The 20,618-nt window shown below is 41.9% G+C and overlaps 1 protein-coding gene across 3 annotated transcripts in view; it reads right to left on the reverse strand.

The window, feature by feature from the left end:
* Positions 1-20,618, reverse strand: part of GRHL1 (grainyhead like transcription factor 1) — a 46,157-nt gene that overhangs the window by 21,767 nt on the left and 3,772 nt on the right. For all 3 annotated transcript variants that reach the window (XM_004274894.3, XM_004274893.3, XM_033437454.2), the window contains exons 3-8: positions 18,158-18,228; positions 15,891-16,281; positions 14,766-14,842; positions 13,162-13,318; positions 12,865-12,976; positions 11,798-11,892 (exon numbers count right to left, since the gene is read on the reverse strand). In XM_004274894.3, the coding sequence (XP_004274942.1) occupies positions 11,798-11,892; positions 12,865-12,976; positions 13,162-13,318; positions 14,766-14,842; positions 15,891-16,281; positions 18,158-18,228 (903 nt within the window). The remainder of the gene's footprint in view (positions 1-11,797; positions 11,893-12,864; positions 12,977-13,161; positions 13,319-14,765; positions 14,843-15,890; positions 16,282-18,157; positions 18,229-20,618) is intronic.

The raw sequence follows: 20,618 nt of genomic DNA on the forward strand, positions 1-20,618 counted from the left end.
TTAAAAGCTGGTAATGAGAGATAGAAAAACCATAGGTATATAAAAATCCAGCTATTATCTCCAAATCTTAATTTAACAAGCTTCAAATCCTCACAAAACTTTAAATACACACAACAGTGCTCCCCCCCCCAAAAAAATAAATGAAAAGACTCGACAAAAAAAAAAAAGGGCTAATATAAATTTATATAAATTAACCCTTCTTTCTTCTGGCCTCTAGGAGAGTGCCCTTTAAACAGTAAAATGGCTACAAATCAGGAAAAGAAATGAAAAAAGAGAGGCTGCTTCCCTGACATTAGGCAATCACCAAACACCAGTATCACCACAGAATCTTAATCACTCATTCTTACTCAACAATTTTCAGTCGCTCACCACTGCCTATGTAATAGACTAAATTCCTCAGCAGTCAAATGCCGTATGTGATGCAATCCGCCTTTCCAGCCATGTTTTCCACCACCTAGAGCAGTACTTCTCAAATGTGAATAATACACGTATCCTTTTTAAAAGAGAAAAAAAAGTTCCTCAACCCCTAAAAACATATCCAATCCTAGTCTGAGAAATACGACTCTATTCAAACAGCTACATAATGTTTGATCACACAGCACCCTAAGGATTCACCTGGACTTTATCTATCTCAAACCTAACACCTAAGCAGAAACACTAGCACTGAAGCCTCCTGGCAGCAACTGGCACCAGAATATACTTGTGACTTTAAAAGTCTAATCACTGAATTGAAAATGCAAAGAAATTCCAACCCCAATATACTTGGTCCACAGACCCCAAGGGTTTGAGACGAACCATTTACAGGGAGACGTCCAAGGTCCTCACTAGGGCACCACAGGGCCTTCAGGATCTGGTCGCCCACTTGCCTTGGATGTCCAGCCCCGATCTGAGCTCTGTACTCACACACATCCAGTTTATAGGCTCATTCTGGGCTCTGAATGCTCAGCTAGTTCTTATCCTTTAGGACCCACTCAAGTGTCACCCTTGAGAAACCTTCTCTGATCTTCCTATTCCAAGGTAAGTTCTATTCCTCTGTGTTTACTTTTACCACTGTAAGTACTAGAATGGCAATCTTCTCCACTAAATTTTGAATTTCCCGAGAACTGGGCCACGTCCCACTCACCTTTACATTCCCAAGGCATCCTTGCAGTGCCTGGCCAATAAGAAATACGTGTTCACTGAATGAAGGACCCCAAATTCATAAACTCCAGCCAAATAAAACTACATGCTGCTATGATCTTTGAGTTCCATTTACTGTACTCTTGCAGTGTACTGACTCTTTGGCCCTCAAAACAACCTATGAAATTGGTTCTACTCTGACCCCATTTCACAGATGAAGTTTAGAGGTTAGGTAACTTGCTGCCCAAGTTCACAGGTTATTTATGATCACATCCTTCCTCCAAGCAGATGTGAACACCTAGGTCATCTTGGTAGAACTGAGGATACCAAGCAGCTCTTTATACATACTGGACATTAAATAAATATTTGTTGAATGAATAATTAAATGGACTCTATATACCCCCTCAATTTGTTAAAGGTTATGGAATTTAGAGGCTCACTGATATATATATAGAGACAGACAGGTAAGTTCTAGGGCAGAGATAAATTCACATAAGGAGCCATGAGGTAATTTTCTACAGCATCTATTCACGTTTATACTTTAAAACATTATCTACAGTGACCATCTTTCCATTACAGAAACTACAGGTACCTAACAGTCTGTATTTGATAACTAAGCATGTTATCCCTTCATTGTAGCTTTGTGTCATACTGACAGGTGTGGTAACATCTACAACTTTCCTGCAAGATTAGAGTGTTGCCGCAGACAAATCCCAATGTTGCTTCCTGAACTGCAATGTCTGGGCCTCAATGTGTCACAGCACCTCTGCAGACTAAGTAAGGTGTTCCAGGTGCCTCGTTTCCACTTAAATTCACAACAGCTACTCTGTGGGGGAAAAATAAGGACGAAAAAAGGTCCCACCAAACAGCCTTTGCAAAAATATTCTGCGGCTGCAATCTCTCAAAGCATGGTGCCCAGTGCCATCTCTTCCATAAAGCCTTTGACTCCCTTCGCTGAAAGTACCCCTTTGCCCTGGAAATCTAAAGAGCATTTTAAAACCTCACTTAAGACCTGTATCATCACACAGGGAGTGTCACCTCTTTTGAGGACAGGCTTTCTGCTTGCATCGTCTTTTATTCCCTCCCTTATTGCCTGCAAAAAGAAGCACAGTGAATAATTTGCTGAATGAATGAACGTACAGCTGAGAAAGTCAACTCTCTGCAGCATGACTTCTAGCCGGTCCTTTCACACAGGAGCAATTGATAACTAGCCTGCAGAGGATTTCCTGGAAGGATGTTAGAAATGAGTTAAATTGATCAATAATGACTGAAAAAAATTTTCAAGGGAGAATGGTGTTTTGCTCTTTTAAGTCAGATTATATACAACAGACTTTTGGAAAAGTGTCAGCCTACAGAGCTGAGAGCATGCCTGATTACCCTGTGTCAAAATTACACGTGTGCACCGTGTGTTATGGTGCACATTCAGATAGTTCAAGTGAGTTCTAACTGCTTGGTAAATATACGCAAGAAAAGAGAAAAGATCTAATAGAAGGAAGAAAAGAAAAAAGGAAAATGGGCTGATTTAACTATGGAAGACACTTCACAAAGCTGATAACTGAAAAATGTTTTATGTCCCAAGAATGCACTTATCCCTGTTGTGTTCCCTGGAAACGTTTACCTTTAACACGAGCATCACATGGTTCAGAATCCGGCTACTCAACACCTTTCAATTCAAGAAAGACAGTGTCAACTATGGCTGAGGTTCAGGCTCTGAAGATACAGACACACGGTACACAGATGACAAAGACAAAACCAGGACCCATGCTTCCTGCTCCAAATCTGTGCTCTTGAAACCACAATGACACAATGAAGCACAGAAAGCTTGAAGAAGAACCTAACGGAAAAACTGTTCAGTGAAGTAGGGGAAAAACTGACCCCCAAATGGCTGTGAGCAGAAGGTCCCTTTTTGCTCAGGAGGCATGAGGTCAAGGTCCTATACCCCAGATCACGTGGGGAGTCTACGCCAAGTCCCTCTGTGACTTCCTAACGCGCAAGGGACTTAAAGATGGCTCGCCCCGTCAGACAGTGACAGCCGTCACGGGCACCGTCCCCGCTGCCTCTGGGAGTCTTTATCGCTCTAACCCATTTCTAGTATTAAAATTCAACTTAGTCAAATAAAGAGATCACATTCCTAACCTCATTCCTGGGATGTAACTGATCTACTAAGTTGAAAGCAGAAGCCCTAGAACAAGTTTTAATTTAACTCTCTTCCATATCAGTCAAAAAGATCACTCTAAAATATTTCTCAGTAGCTTTTCTTAGAAACCTTCTGATAAATGAAATCATAATGAGGTCAATAACATAGTTTATTCTCACCAAATCCAACAGTGCTAATTAGAATACAATCACTATTTTCCCAATATGCGTATATGAAGTTATGCCGGCTGAAACCAATGGAGTGGGAAAGAGTTTAAAGGAAGAAATCAAGATCCAATTCTAAAGTCTCATCAGACAGGAACACTTATTGAGCATTATACAACAGACACAACCTTTTTTGTTGTTGTTTTTCTTTTTTGTTTTTTTTTGCGGTACGCGGGCCTCTCACTGTTGTGGCCTCTCCCATTGCGGACCACAGGCTCCGGACGCACAGGCTCCACGGCCATGGCTCACGGGCCCAGCCGCTCCACGGCATGTGGGGTCTTCCCCGACCAGGGTACGAACCCACGTCCCCTGCATCGGCAGGCGGACTCTCAACCTCTGCGTCACCAGGGAAGCCCCAGCAGACACAATTTTAATCAACATTCCCTCCCCCCCAACCAAAAAAACCCCAAACCAAACAAAGCCTGATTATCTTAGTTCTGTATGAGCCTTGTTGCTCCCCTACTTTCTCCCGATGTGCAGGTCTAATTAATTAATTAAGCCCCAGAAGGTATCAGAGACTGAGTCATAAACTCAGAAGCAGGATCCAGTTCCACTGCTGATTCACCAGCTAATCCTAGGAAAGTCACGCTTCCCCACTATTCTCATGACGTGAGGTGAGTAAAAAATCCCACTACGGAATAACATCAGCACGAACGAAAAGCCTTCAAACGTGCAACTAGTATCTGTGTTCTTCCGCAGACCGTCAACCAACCATCAAGAGAAAAGAAGTGGAAGGCTGGGGCAGCGAGGAAAGGGGTGTGGGAAGAGCAAAGCACTAACTTGCAATCTTCTCACATGGACGTGGCATGGGGCGTTTCCCCAAAGACAAAACAAGGATGCAGTCATCACCCTTACTGTTGCCACAGTGTTGCCTTCCCACGCCGCCCACACGCAGCCTTAGTTCCTGCAAAGATTGCAGAGGGCCAGGGAAGAGTCCCGAAGAGAGAAAAAGAGAGAGGGAGAAACATTCTGGAGGCACCTGCGGCCCATCTTCCCTGTCATATCCTACAAGCAGGGCCTGGTGAACTTAAGGACACTTGCCAGATACAGTGATCGGGCACGTGTTGTCCCAAATAAGTAGAACGTTTGTTTGAAATACGAAAATCTGGATGCAGGCGTGACACAAGGCAAACACCGGCCACATTCCAGCATCTCTAGGCACAGAGTAGGGCAGGGGAGCAGACAGGTCATAAGGGAAGACTTGGCAGGAAGCTGACTTCCAATCAAAGTCTCTAATTAGATACTGTGAACTTTAAAAAGCTAAAGAAAAAGTCCCTGAGTAATTAACGTAGAGTTCACTTATATTTACTACCAGATTTGGAGTCTCGGATGAAGAAGATCTGCCAAATAAAAACCCCCTGAACTCCCAGACCCTGCATTGCCCTGAAACCTCTATTCCAGGTAAATTCAGTTATGACTAAAAATGTCTGGGCAGGGTCAAAGCCCTCTGGTTTAGCTTACAAGTAGCAAAACTGGTTGAAATGACAGATTTAGAAAACCACTGGAGATGGAATTTCCAGGAAGACCAGGAACAGGAGGGTTAATGTGACAAAGTGTCAAAAAGAAAAAGCTCTAGAGAGGAGCTCATTGTTTCGTGACATGGGCAGGGTGGAGGATGGGGAAAAACCTGAACTCTCCCCCACCAAAAAAAAGACTGAAAACCAAGTTCAAGTGACAGCACTTTTCTAGTGGCTGACCAGACACGGTGCCTCAAATCCGTTTCACAAGACGCAAGTTTCACTACTAAACGAGGCTTTCTTCAGCTGCCACGTGTCCCCCTTGTCCAACCAGAAACATCGTGACTTGGCCCTCACCCTCAGGTGTGTGCAGCGATAAATGTGTGCTTTTGTTACCTGCAGGTTCTGAAGGTCCACCGGATTCAGGATGGACCTCTTGCCCAGACACTAGGGTAACACGTGAAACCCTTTGCAGCCAAAGCCCAACAACCCTCGCTTTAAAAGAGAAACCTCCCTCATAATCAGACCCAGAACAGGTTCTTCAAAGTCAGCTTTCCAACTGCCAAGTAAAGAGTTTATTCTGTATCAGCTAATGAAAAGCATTCTCCACACATTTCCAATCAAGAAAAATTTCTTGTCACTTCCAATACTGATCAAACCACAACTCTAAAGACTATTCATTCCCCATAAAGGAATGTGACTATCTTTCTGGCACCAAAACTTTTATTTTTTACTTTAATAAATATGTATTTTCCAACTGCATGGAAGGACACCCCTGGAGTAGAAAGAACGTCAGCTAAGAAGCCTCCTCGGCTACCTTGAGTTTCTCTAGGGTCTAAGGGCAGGACACATGGAGAGTCTAGCCTGCATCTGTCTGGACTCTGAAAGTCTCTTACCTTTGTTTGTTTGTTTATTTATTTTGGCTGCTCTGGGTCTTGCGGCATGCGGACCTTTTAGTTGAGGCATGCAGACTTTTTAGTTGCGGCATGCGAACTTCTCAGTTGCGGCATGCGAACTTCTTATTTGCAGCATGCGGACTTCTTAGTTGTGGCATGCAGACTTTTTAGTTGTGACATGCGGACTCTTAGTTGCGGCACACATGCGGAGGGATCAAACCCGGGCCCCCTGCATTGGGAGCTCAGAGTCTTACCTAGTGGGCCACCAGGGAAGTCCTTTATCTTTGTTTTAAAAGTAACAGTGCTTCCTGGCTTCCTTTTCTAGTTAGGTCAGGGAGGATACATTTTTGTTTTAAATCTCCTGCCTATATTTAATTGCAATTGCAAGTAAGACGTTTGACTCACCTCTCCCTCCTCCCTCCCGTTCACACTGGAAATGTAAAGTTGAGAAACAAACCAAACCTGTCCCTGCTTAATGCAACCAAACTGGCAACACCTTATTTTACTGGAGCACTTGACGGCTGCTTCACCAGAATGGAATCCCTATAAATGCGAGCGATACGCTCAGCCCAAACAAATTAAAAATTACTCTCACGATGGATTCCAAATACTACGCTTAGACAAAACAACAAACTGCTATTAAACTCATAAACCTGCATCCCACAGCACACACAAAGTCTTAAGTTCGGGCTTCCCTGGTGGCGCAGTGGTTGACAGTCCACCTGCCGATGCAGGGGACGCGGGTTCGTGCCCCGGTCCGGGAAGATCCCACATGCCGCGGAGCGGCTGGGCCCGTGAGCCATGGCCGCTGAGCCTGCGCGTCCGGAGCCTGTGCTCCACAACGGGAGAGGCCACGGCAGTGAGAGGCCCACGTACCGCAAAAAAAAAAAAAGTCTTTAGTTCAAGTTACCAACATGGTTCCACCCCTCTGACAGAATGAACTCCGGGAGCCTCAATAATCCTCGGCAGGAACCTCATACACTTTTGCTGAGACAGGAGACAGAAGGGAAAGATACCAGGGCTCCAGCCGGACCCAGGCCCCCCGTGCTCAGGCCTCTCAGTGCTCCAGACAGGCTCTGCATTCTACTCTAATCCTCTTTCTTTTGTAACACGAGCCTCTCCATGACAGAAGACATTTGGTTCCAAAGGACAGTCCTGCAGAATGCCTTGGAGCTCCTCCTTAGAGCTGACAGATTCATAACTAAAAGTAAAAGCACAAAGTGCTCTCTCATGGAGGGTTTTCTCCCTCTGGGGAAGGGGATGCTCTGATTTTGTCCTACCCCTTCTCTGCAGGCCAAGGCACCACCCTGAAGGTGAAACTTGCGAAGGAAGTGAACCATGAAGACATGAACAGCCTGTTGAGATGGGCTCTGTCCCGCCAGAGATACGATCCTGCCACAAGGACAAGGTGCAGTTCCCTCTGCCCGCGAGAAGGCTCATCACACCTGATCCGGAGTGCCTCCTTCTGTGGGTCTGATGAAGACATCGGGAAGCACCGGCTTCCAGCACGGCATGGCGGGACAACTCACGAGTCTTCGGGTTGTTTTAAGCCACGGGTGCAAAATCCAGTATAAAGAAACTCAGACTCCACACCTATTCCTTGTCTGACACTGCTCACTCCAGGTGGAGCTCTAGTGCGTGTCTGACGGCAAGCTCTTTTCTGCTACTATTTAAAAAACGAAATGTATGAATGGTAGCTGCACCCCAATCCACCTTCCAGTAAGGATTAGAAGTCACCTCTGGGAAAAACATGTTAGATATTTTGTATCCCTGGGGTTTCATTACATCTTTAAAAGGTCTGCTTCATACTCACGGAGATCATAGCCACACACAGACGATCAAAGCGATCTTGAGCTCTGCTTTCAACTGCACCTGTTTTCCCATTTCCCATACTGTCTAGTTAAGTATAACCATGTCCTATACCACCAAGAGATATCCCTTCCTGCGAATGCTCCCCTGGAGGCCAGGGATCCCTCAGAGCTGGCTGACTCAATGTTCACTTGATTCCATACAGAGGTTTTTTGGTTTATAATTTCCTCTCCTTTGTAGGTAAACATCACTCATCCAACAATCAACATAAACTGTTTCCCTGTAGCAAAAGTGGTCTACTTACCATGGGAATTTATATTAGTGAATCCATAATGCTGCTCTATTAATATGAATGCTGACACTTTTAAATATTCCCCCGTCAGGAACACCTTCTGTCCATTACAAGGTGTAGATTCTTACCTCCTCAGGTGATCTCATTTGGATGACCAAGCAGCAAACATCTTCCCACCTGGAGGACTAAGCACTTTCTCACGGGTACTGAGCAGGCAGCACTGACCCGTTAAGTGCGAACACAGAGAAGGCACCTCAGCACAGTGCCTGGCATAAAACCGACATTCAAAGAAGTTAATTCTCTCTCCCTAACTTCTTTTTCCTCTGTTTATTTTAGATCTTCAGGCTTCATATCACTATCCAAATCTCAAAGCTCTTGTAAACTCTTAGATTTACAATCCAAGCAAAAAATTATACCCTAGTCCACGATGTGCAGCCTATCTAGAGTTACTCACTTGGTTGTGGAAATGCTGAAACTGGTGCAGAACAGATAACCCCAACTTCTAAATTATTTGCGGCTCCAAAGTTCATTTGTAAAGTTTCTTTTCCTTAGAAACATGATGTTATATTTAGGATCTCAGGCCACGAATGCCTATTTAACACACAATACATCTGAACGACAATACCAGCGCTTCTGCCGGGATGGAGCACAGTACCATGGACACAGCAGGCACTTGGATATTTGTTGGGTAAAGTTATGAAGTCCTGCAACTGGGGGCAAGGTGCACAGCTGGCTTTGGATGAAATCTTTCTATAGTCTAAGTCTGTGTCTATCTTCCTCCCACCTTCCTGATGTCTCCTCATGCCCAACAATTTCCTAATCCTCTCTTCCCAAAGTGACCAGTGCCCTCCTATCTTACAAATTGTAAACTTCAGCATCTCACCAGAGCACCATATTTTAATGTTTCAAAGGGAACCACTTCTTCTCCCTGCCAAAATTACCTCAAGCAGCTGATCTCAGCCATATATCAGGGGGGAAGAAATCTGATTAAGTTATTTCTCAATGAAATGTGAATGTCAGATAAACTATAATTTGTGTAGATATTCCTGACTCTTAAAAAGATGCCCGACCACCCAAACAAATCTAATTTTGTGTGGAGTACAGAAAAATGAATGAAATATGTATATACAGTAGAGAGATCAGGGCCACCAGGGGGGATTGCTTCTAAGATATTTCTGCTTTTCAAAGCAACTTCCTTCTCCCCTGCTGCTTTGAAGTCTAATAACTTTTTTTTAAACAAGTTTCATAACGTCTTCAAGTTTCCATGGTAACAGCAAGTATATGATTATGCCGGTGATGGAGTGTGTACAGGGACAGGATGAGTCTAGCTTGGACAGTGCTTTTCCCAACCTAGAACCTAAGCCAAGGTGTTCAAGATTCGACCTGACACGTCCTAAAAACAATCACCTCCAAAGAGCAGCAGAAGCTGCAGAGAAGATTCTCATGTTGACCCTGGGCTGGAATTCTGGTTTTACTCCTCCTGGCTTGGCCAAAAGGGTATATTAGATATCTTTAAAAAGTGGGGGAAGAAGGGAATGCCACATGTCTCCAAGAAACCCTATGTTTGTGGGGGAGAATGACCTGGAATTAAGAATCAACAAATGTGTCCTAAATTAGAACAAGAAAGTGGGTTGCTTTCAAAATAAGAAGGGAAAAAAATCTATACAGGATTCTGCATGTATATCTATTCACTCTAGTTGCCCTGGGGCATCAAGTACTTTCAGTGTGAAAACAGAAAACATCAACTTGCAGGGAAAGCAAAATATCTACAGACTTAATTTCAACACACACTTGAAGATGATGCCTGATATCAGCTTCAAAAGGCAGTAGCCTCATTAAGAAATGACACGAGCCCCATCTGGGGGCTGGCAAAGGCTTAAAAAATCAAGTCAGTGCTGGGGGTCTGGAAAGGAGAATGAAACTGAATTTCCCTACATCAATTAACAATGCTATTAAGGCTACTTAGGACATGCCTCCGACAATACTTCTTAATACAAACAAGCTGAAGGCCTTCAGAGTAAAACCAGCCATTAACCCTACCCGTCATCTGGACTTCCATTACTCCCACCCTGAAGAGTGACACATCAAACAAACAAAGCACCCTGCCCACACGCAGGGCCTTTCCGCCAAGATCTCCATGTACCCTGACAAGTGCTTATTAGTCCTGACGACACCCCAGCAAAGAAGAGAGTTGACCACTGTGGCCTTTTTATTCTAGGCGGAAAAGAGGGGGAAAACTAAGCCAGTGAATCAAGGGACCAGTCCAAGGTCACAGATAAGTCAGAAAAATGAACTCAGGACTTCGATGCGCTTGATCAGCTCCTCCGCAATTTCTCCATCAGCCCCTAATGGCAAATAGGACAAATTTCCCTAGCTTGATTTAAGAACAGAAGCACCCGGGGGGCACACGGCCAACTCTTCTTACAGGCTGCTTGCACGTTGAGTCCTATTATGATATTTAATTTCAGAATAACTCTAACAACATTTGTATTAAACGAAATGTTTACTTTTCCTTCTACTAGCTTCTCTGTAGTGAATTCACTCTTTAATCAAGCACCAAACTCTGGACTAAGCAGCCTAAAGACGTTTGCATAGGATGGAGGTGGTCAGTAGGATAACTTTAAGGCAATTACAGCAACTTAAGCTTCCTAACAGACTGGCAGACCCCACTTACTACATCCTGCACTCTTAAGACACACTTTTGCCTTAGACACCACAACCATAGTACGAAAGGAAAGTAATTATAATACAAAGTTAACACGGGTCTCAAGAATCCAGTCATATGATTTTTAATAGCAAGGCTAGGTGGGAAAAAATTAAATTCTACAATACTTAGCACCTAACTCAGTGTCTTATTCCATAATTGCTAAAATTCTTGTTGAATAAATAAAAGAGAAAATAGAAGAAAGGTTGAGAAAGGACAGGAAGGTGATGGTAACTTTGTACCTGGTCCTTGATATACAAAAGTGTTCCTACGACTGCAACCAACAGTAAAGATCAGTCTGACTTGAGCAACTGCCCGAAATTAATGTGTTTCTATTGTGTTGCCTGAGCTCCAAATTTTAAACTAAGGCAAAAAAAAATACCAGAGTGCTAATAATTTAGTGAAGAGATGGGTTCTACTAAAAGGGAAGAAGGCTGTAGGAAGGGCAGCATGACTGAAAAATCTGCTTAATTTTTCTTAAAAGGTACTAAAACTTCCAAATACAATTATCCAAATGACCATCTGAATTGGAGGCAACTCTTCACTTGTCAAAGCCCAAGAGAGAAGAACCGTAAGCAAGTTGTGTTCCCAGGGTAGCGACACAAGACGGAGCACTAATGACAACCTGTACTCGAGGACCTTTCTGAAGAAACGCCACCAGCTTCACAGGCCCTGTTCCAATCACCCTTACTACACACCCGGAGGAGGGAAGAGTCAGGAACTGATTCCACTCTGCAAAGGAGGAAATGGAGCCCAGAGTGAGGAGTCAGACTCGAGGCCAGACAGTGGCTGCTGGCCCTGCTGCGGGAGAAGAGAACAGACAGGGGAGAGGGACGGTTCTGTACATCTGGGAAAGTGCCATATGTCCAGAAAATGTGAACCAGTGAAAAGACAGAAAGTGAGAACCAGCTGGCTGAGGAACGGGACACACGGACAGGCTGAGCAGGGGGCCTGTTTCGTCCTGTCCTGCTTCAAGCCCCTCATGACCATGGCCGTGACCTGCCTTCCTAGCCTCGCTTGTTCTCCCTCCTCCTTAGCAAAGGAGGGAAAACAAGTAAAACTGAAAAAAACAAAAAAAAAATCGGTTGTCCAATCACTAAGCTCCTCCCACTCCTCAAAGAGCTGGTTAACACAGGAGTCCCTGGACTTCGTTACCTACCTTTGCTTCATCATTAATGTCCCAAGTGAAAGAAATGGCATTATAAGCAATCTCCTCAATGTTACTTATGGTGTTGAAGCTTTCTTTGTAGTCAGCTGTATGCGGGACGAGAAAGAAAAAGAAAGTCGTGGTTTCTAGTTTCCAACATGAGGTTACAGCAGTTCAATGTAAGATTCAGCTTTTAATATTATCACTGCTGGATACTTTAAATTAACATTTTGTTGGGTTGAAAGAAGCTCAAAAAAGGAAGAAAAAGAATCACAATTTTTGTAATGGAGGCAAGCTTAGACATTTTTAAATTTATTCCATTTTATCAAAATTAGGACACTTAGGTCTAAAAAGTTTAAATAACTGTCCCAAGGCCACAAAACTAAGTCCAGAGAATCAAGACTGGAACTCAGTTCTTTTCATTCTTCTGAAAGAGAACATGAATATTACCACAGGCAAAGAAAAGAAGTAACACAAAGATTAAGAGCCATCTTGCGATACAGACAATGGTCTTACATGAAAATTATATACATGGCAAGAACACGGGTTTTCACAAAGCTACCTGACTAAATATGGATTTGCACAGGTCTGCTGCTCTTACTCCAAGTGATGAATCTCTGGGTCTATTTACAGACAGAAGAGACTTTCGATGCAGTTCAACATGTAACTAGGGAAGACTGTGTGTGTTGCTGCACAGCAGCAGTATTTTCTTTAACTTGGTGATTTTTTTTCCCTCCACCTATTACCATCTCCAAATAATCAGAATCTCTTAAAGAAGACACTACCCCTCAAACAATTTGTAGACTGAAAAGCAGGACACTCTTACACGAGCTGGCGCTACAGCTCCTGGCCCCAGTGTCACATGGAAAGCCACCACATGGGGCATATGTCCTCATGAAGGAAGTAATGTTAAGAGCACCGATTCCAGGAGGCTAAGGACAATGTTTGGAACAGATCAGTAGCTGGCATAAAAATTCAAATGCATTCGGCAGGAAGCTGATCACTGCCAAAAATAACTGGATTTAGAAAACTGGATGCTTGCACCTCTGGGAATAAAAGCAGGCTCCGGAGCTACTTACCTATGTCAATGCATCTTTGTTTAGCCGTGTGCTGCCGTGAGTGCCAGTATTTCCAGTGCCTTAACTGATCTTCCCTGCTTTTGTCCTCGGCAAAAACCACCATGATCACACTCTGTGAAAGAGAATGCGTCACGACGTAAAGACACGAAGGCGTGAGTATCTTTTGGAAAACTTAGTTCTCGATTTTGCGGTGACTTAAAGCTGCAATTTCAGATCTTAATTTAGATCTGCCTCAGACTTGGAACTAGTAAGCTCTGACCAGCTTTCCCAGAGACGAGAACTGACAGCAGGACTTACTCGGACTTTGCTGATGGGGTGGTGGATGCCCTCGTTGCTGCTCACTTCCTTCAAGGTGACAGGATAGAACTGGCCTTTGTTCAGGTACGTCATGGTGCTATCTCCCGGCTTCTGTCGGAGCGATTTTGAGGCTTCTAGGGTATATTCAAAGTTGTTCCTAGAAAACAAAAAAACTCACAGATCTCTAATTCACTCTCTTGGAAGCTTCTTAAATGCCTGAGCTCAAACTTGACATGCTTTAGTGTGGATGTATGCAGAGAGCAGATGACTAGAAACATCCAACTGACCATGTCATGCTATAAATAGATAGCAGTTGCTGCTTTTTCCAGAGTAAATATAATCTTAAGCAACCCAGAAATTCTCAAATCTCTCAGATGTGGGACTACTAAATGCCTACTAGAAAATCTGTGAAGTGATGTTAACAAATTAGAAGTTTGGAGGCAAAGGATATTAATGATATGAATGAGTGAAAAGCACTCCGGAAGGAACTCTCACAAGACATGCTACCAACCTGGTATTTACCCAGCAAAGGTTGCAAACAGGAGGCCGGGAGGCCTCTGACTAAATGTGATTTGGCCTGCCAGCACTTTTTTGTTGTTTTTGCTTATAATTTAAATGTACTCAGATGGCGCTCCACGGTTGTCTACATTTTCTTTTATCTTATAGCACCACGTCTATATTCCCCTGAAGTTTTTTAATAACCTTGTTGGGCCAGGGGTTGGCAAATTACTCCTATTTTTATACATAAAGTTTTATTGGAATGTAGCCACGCCCTTTGTTTACACATTACGGCTGCTTCTGTGCTTCAGCGACAGAGCTGGGCAAAGCTGGGCAGTTGCGACAGAGGCTGTATGGCCCACAAAGCCTAAAATATTTACTATCTGATCGTTTACAGAAAAAGTTTGTTGACCCCTATCCTAGATCCTGAAGGCATTTGAGTTTGTGACTCCTGTACCTTGAGGCAGGTCTATAAGGCAGTCTCAATTCCCATAAAATCCTAGACTTTTAAATAAAACTTTTATTTAAAAATACAGCACACATAAAAATGCATAAAACGAAATTACACTCCTAAAAAAACTAAAGATGTTTATATATAACTTGGAAAATATTGATATTTCCAGACTGAGATGCAATTTTGTGACATATAAAAGAGGTTGTCAGCCCAGTAAACAGTTGACTCCATTTATTTTATCATTAGTGAGACTAATAAAAATATAAAAGCCTTTATCCACCTGATGTTATTCCTAAATTCTCACAGAATTATACACTTTTGCAAACAGAAGGGACCTCAGATCTAATTTAATCCCTTCACCTCTTCTCTGAGATTCCATTCTACTACCACTACTACTACCATCACATAAGGAAACCGAAGGAAAGAAAAAGCACCAACACCAAGAATTAGGGAAACATGAAACACAGTTCAGAGTGCAAAACTGAATGCACTAAAGCAAACGTCCTCCAGCAAAGACGTCACCACACTGACTGCAAGGAAGTAAAGTTGAAAGCTGCGAAAGCCACCTCTGATTTTCCAAGATCAAATTAACAAAAAGGAAGTAAGTCATACAAGCTGAAAGTTACAAATCAAATTAAAAGACAACTATTACCCAGAAACACTGTCAAAAACATAGTCCTCTGAATTCATGCCAGGCATCCGCAGACTGAGATCCGAGGGGAAGAAAACCTGAAATATCAACGTGATAAGCCACAACGATGTAACTGGTTATCAGGCTCACTAAAGACCAACGTCTGGTACAGCATCAGAGCATGTGGCTTACAGCAACCCACCACTCTTCCAAAGTTTGTCTGAAACAAAAATTTTGACGCTACAAAAAATTTTAAAAGAAAATTAAAAAGAAAAAAATATCCATTTATACATCCCTTGATTAAATTAAGACAATTTACATAAGTGCTCCCACAAAGCACTTCCTTCTTCTCTCTTCCCATCTTTCCCACACATCCCAATTCTGTCCAAACTCTGGAATGTGCAACCAAAATCTCACGACTTTTAGGAGTTAGCTCTATCGCTGCACCAAGTTAAGATACAGTATCAAGTCAGCACCATGGCTGGATGGATCGGTGCACTCTCCCAGGAAAGGTTACTATTCTACTAACTCTGTAAGTGGAGACGGATGCTCCTTTCCCCCATAAGTCATTAAATACAGTTCCAAACGTCCTCAGCCCCTAACTTTTACCCGAGTGATGTGTTCATCACCACAGAGCCCTCAGAAGTAATTGGAATTAATTGGTAAATGTCACACAATGCACTTGTCATCAAGCTCTACCCGCCTCCCTGACAATGTACCAAGCAAGAAACACTAAGCAAATATATGATAAATCATTTTATATTAAGACCAGTTGCGGGGAGCTTGCTTTGGTCTAGGACAAAAGCCGAAAACAGACTGTGTGTCTATGTCTGCTGTCCACGGAAGATTAAGTATGCAGCTCTCCTTCTCATTCTCCAGCAAATCACTTTGCTGAAATCATAATTGTTAACTCAGCTGCTTGTAAGATTAGCCATGTGCCCTTGATAATAATTTCTGGTTTTATAGGTTTAGTTTACAAATTATACCCATGGACCTTTTCTCTTTAAGAAAAAAAGAAAAACAACTCTTTTGTTCCCAATCCACTGACTTCAGGCTGAGTTTCAAGCTTACATAACAAGGAAGAGGTGGAACCCAATACTTATACAAACACACAGCGTCTTAGGAAGATGCTTTCATTTCCTGTACCTCCTGAACGCCTTCCTTGAAGGTCTCTGAGAAGGTAGAGTCTGGAGTACGCCTTTGAGCATTTGGGGGTTGAGCACCAGAGCTGAACTGGTCAGCATTCATGTTCCGGTCGAAAACCACCACACGCTCTGTGGGCTCAGGATGATACACTGCTGGGGGGATCCCCACAGTAAAGCCGTGGTGCTGGGTCTCCGTCTTGATGGAGTGGGTAGGCATCGCTGCTATGGAGACAGTGACCGTGGTGTCAGGAGCTGTCAGATGGCCCCTCTTGTCGATGCCCAGCTGGTTGCCATGGGGAAGGACAATGTTAAATGGCACATTTTTCAGCACTTGCACTCTGTTTTCTCCAGCAGAAATGAGGGGCTGCTCAGTCACGTTTGAGATGCTATTTCTTTAAGAAAAGAAAAGAAAATTGTGTTTTCAAACTCAATGCTGATACAGTTCCTTGACAATTTTTATCTTCCTAATGGCATTGGGCTATTGGGTCCCGTGCAATAATAATAATATACTTGGTAGAAACAAAATAAATAGGAAATGGCACAACAACCCGTTACCAGAGAAAGGGAAAAAAACGCTTTATAGTTACAGGGCAAGTAAAATCCAGAAGTATCGAGTAAAATTTCATTTGAAATGCTGAGAACTCAGAGCGTTCCTCTACTATATTTGATTTCCAATAATCCTATAAAATGATCATATTTTACTAGAAGCCTGAAGCTACAAAAGTGATTAACTGGAGCAGTATAGGCTGGTGGTTAAAGTACAGACTCTACAGTTGGACAAAGTAGATTCAAAATCCTTCAGTAACTACGTGCTCATCTATAAAATGGGGATAATGATGGTACCTATCCTCACAAGGTGGTGATGAGGATGAAACGAGAATACACTGAAATGCGTATAATGATGCCTGGCACACGGGCTCAGGAAGTGTGAGGTACTTGGTCCTCAACCACCACCTCTCCCAGTACTTAGACTCACTTGCTTTCCCTATATTTGCACAAATTACTTTTGGCTTAATAAATATCCTGGGTAATATAAGATGATTTTTAGTTTAGAGTAAAATTGATACATTTTCAAAGCCCCCTCAAACCATATAGGCTGATACCTTTAAGGGAAAAAAGCTATTCGGCAACTTTGCACATTTCAAGATCAATAAAATATTCAAACCTTAAACCATAAGTTCACTCCCAAGACTGTCTTAAAGAAATTTCTTTAGCGAGAAAGGAAAAAGCTATTTAGAAAGCTGTTCATTAAGGCTTTGTAATAGCAAAAATCAGAAACAGCCTTAATGTTAAGGATAGCTAGGGTCTGCCTTAAAATATTCTAGCAAAAATAAAATTTAAAAATTAATTAATTAGAAAGTTGGAGAAGAGGGAAGAGTAGATCAAAAAGGAGGAAGTAAGTTGATAACAGTTGAAGCTGAGTAGCTACTGGCTTATACTATTTCTCTACTTTTGTTATGTTTGAAAGTGCTTATAACAAAAATTAAAAAATAAAAGCCATAAGCCCTTTTCCAAATTATGAAGATTAAAACAGCAATATGGAAAATATTTATGAAATATACTGAGTAGAAGAAAATCCTATCTGTGAATATAATCACAGCCCCATAAAATGCGCCTGCACGCCCAAACGGCAAACAACTAAACTGTGAGCACAGTGGGATTCTGAGTGATCATTCTTTCTTTAAAAATGTTTTATTCTTTTATTACTAATAGAACACAGGGCAATTTAAAAGGCACATTTAACTTTTTTTCTTCATGGCTATAAAGTCAAGGCTTAATTTGAATTTCTGAAAGTTTTAACCTAAAAGATTTCAAAAATAACCTCAACAGGAGTTTGGAATACAGCTGAACATACTTTATTAAATTCTACTCAGTTAGGCAGTTATTCAACATCATTGATACTTATTTTTTTTAATGGATCCCCACCATTGCCTTAAGACACATCCTTCTTAAGAGAACCTAAAAGACAAATAAGCAAACAGTGCACTCACGTGGTTACTAAAAACATCCCTTTGGGTGCGGAGAAAGTTATTGCTTTTGTTTTCTAGAAAAGGCAACTACACCTAAAGAAACGGGTGACTTCTCAGCAATAGAATCGTAATTATTAGCGAGAGACAAATCAGTAATGAAATCTGAATTCAGATATTAAGAGGCCAACTTACCCATCTCTTCCACCAGCGCCTGATCATTTAAACAAACTTTTGCTTTATTTTCACAGAAACCTGGCATTTTCAAGTGTACTGTTTTATGCTCTGTATTAAACATTACCTTTTGCTATGATCTGGCTCTGGGTGCTCAACATCTGGCTTTGCTGTTGATGACCTTCTCTCTCGTGGAACCTTAGATATTAACACACATGACAACAATTTAGTTCTTACTCATGAAGTAGAGACACAGTCCTTACTTTTCAGTAAGCTCAACCATTCACATGCCTACTGACTGCCTACCGAACCCCAGGCTCCGAGGACACGCGACGAATAAGACAGTATCTGCCCTCAAGGAGTTTACAATCTGGTCACCGGGTTGATATGTAAAAATCAACTTTTATTTAGTTGCCAAATAAATTCAGAAAATCCAACATTTACTTTGTCATTGAGTTTGGGTTTTATCTGTTAAAAGAAATACCTCTGGTCTGGTTCTACCCATTTATCTACATAATGTAATAGAGAAGAAGCTACTGAAAACACAACTGGGCTCTTTCAACATTCTCCCTGCTCTTCTCTGCTATCCTTCCTTTCAGATCAAACGCAAAACCAAAAGGATCAGCCATATTAACGGTTCACTCCAAGATCCAAATGTTGGCTCCAAATGATAAATTTCTTTAGATACGTTGGGATTCACACTTTCTGTTACCCAAAGGACAAATCAAACTCTGTTGGGTCTATTCCTTTTTTGATTCTGCTCCTCTTTGCATAGGAGGTGACAGCAGGCAAACATTACTGGGTGTACTGCAGACATCAACCCAGCTGAGACTTATTCCCAACATGTACTCCAAAACCACTAAGATGTTTGAAACTGGTTTTCAATGTGAACGTAGAAATTCTATTCCTACATTCTTATTCTACCCTTAAAGACAAAATAAATTATTGTTTCACGTATTAACAACACACTTTTAAAGCTTTACCAAAGTTATTATATAAAAATGACTGATGGTTACACCCAAAGAATTGAAACAAATAAGTCAGTTTATTTAAAAAGGAAAATAAATAACCCTACAGCTATTGCAAGAAGGCTGACATGCAGTACTACTAAGATTGCCACCCTAAATGGACAGACATGAGGATTTATCTCTTAAGATGTAAAATACTTTTAGGATGACCCTTTATTTAAAATACACACACATACAACCACTGCAATTAGTGTTATTACATAGGTCTTTCTGGCACTAAACTTGTTGGGTTTCTCCCATTCTCAAAAGTTTCAATTAAAAATATGTAACTTCAAACTTCATACTTAATACTTAGAAACTTATGGTTTTACACTGAGTCAATAAAACAAGCCATAAGAAGAACAGATAATACAAGTTCTATTTGTGGCACACGTCCCAGGCAAGGGTTTCTTCTAGCATCCTCGGTTACTGTGCAAGTTTCCATTCATATTTAAGGGAAAAAAACTTACCTCAGACCTCAAACACAAGCTGGACACATGGCCTCATACCAGAAAACAATTAAATCTTTTGTTTAGGTCGCCCCCCCCCATTTTGATAATCAAACTATCTTCTTTGCTTTTTACCCTCTGCATTTCTTGTATTCAGAGAAGAATACAGTGTCAGAATGTAACAGAGGGCAGGCAACTGGTGAATCTGGGTGAGAGTATCTGGGAGTTAATTATCTTGTTATTCTAAGTTTTCTATAGGTTTGAACGTTTCAAAAACAAAGAGATGGTAAAAATAAGCTGTAATATATAGCCATTCCTGGGCTGTATCTTACAGTTTATATATATATACGGGCTATGGGTCAGAGAGAAGAACGCCAAAGTAAAGCCAGCAAGCAGAGCCTGCCCCCCACAGGGCAGCGAGGCACACTGAGGCGGGCGCTTGGGCGCAACCTGAAACCCTGGCTGCAACACATACTAGTTGTGTGACCTGAGAATCTTATTTTTATCATCTGCAAAACAGGGATAATAGCACATATTTTCCAGGGTTGCTGGAGGGATCAGAAATCACATTCATTCTGGTAACAGGGCTAGCACAATACAGGTAATCAGTAAGTGGTAGCTAGTATTATTAGGATAATGATGATGGTACAGATCAGGGGTGTCCAGATATGAACACCATGTAAAACTCCAGGCGGAGAACAGGCTGTGTTTAATTAAGACTAATCCAAATCTCTAGGAACAGGCAACAAAATATATCCTGACCTTAGAACTAGAAAGTCCAAGGCTAGAAAATACGGGTTTTGTTTTTTTCATGAATCCCACAATCAAATCAAATCCAATGCTCTGTAATATCATTTAGGGAAAAGGAAACCACTCTGACTACACAGGAATAAAGGTTAGAGCACAGGTAAATGAACCAACGTTCACTCTTGATGGCACTAAGAACTACCTTTGGAAAAATGATCAATCTCATTAAGGCACAGGTAACATCTTCTTTTATGGGAGCTTCACCTTTCAGATAGAGCCAGAACAGCTGGCTACTTTACACATTTTAAAAATGACCCGTTGATTCTACGATTGTAGATTTTCAGCTTTGAACCACAGTAAGTCAAAGTACTCATTAAACTATTTA

This window comes from Orcinus orca, chromosome 13 (assembly GCF_937001465.1).
Source record: "Orcinus orca chromosome 13, mOrcOrc1.1, whole genome shotgun sequence".
In the NCBI taxonomy this organism is placed as follows: domain Eukaryota; kingdom Metazoa; phylum Chordata; class Mammalia; order Artiodactyla; family Delphinidae; genus Orcinus; species Orcinus orca.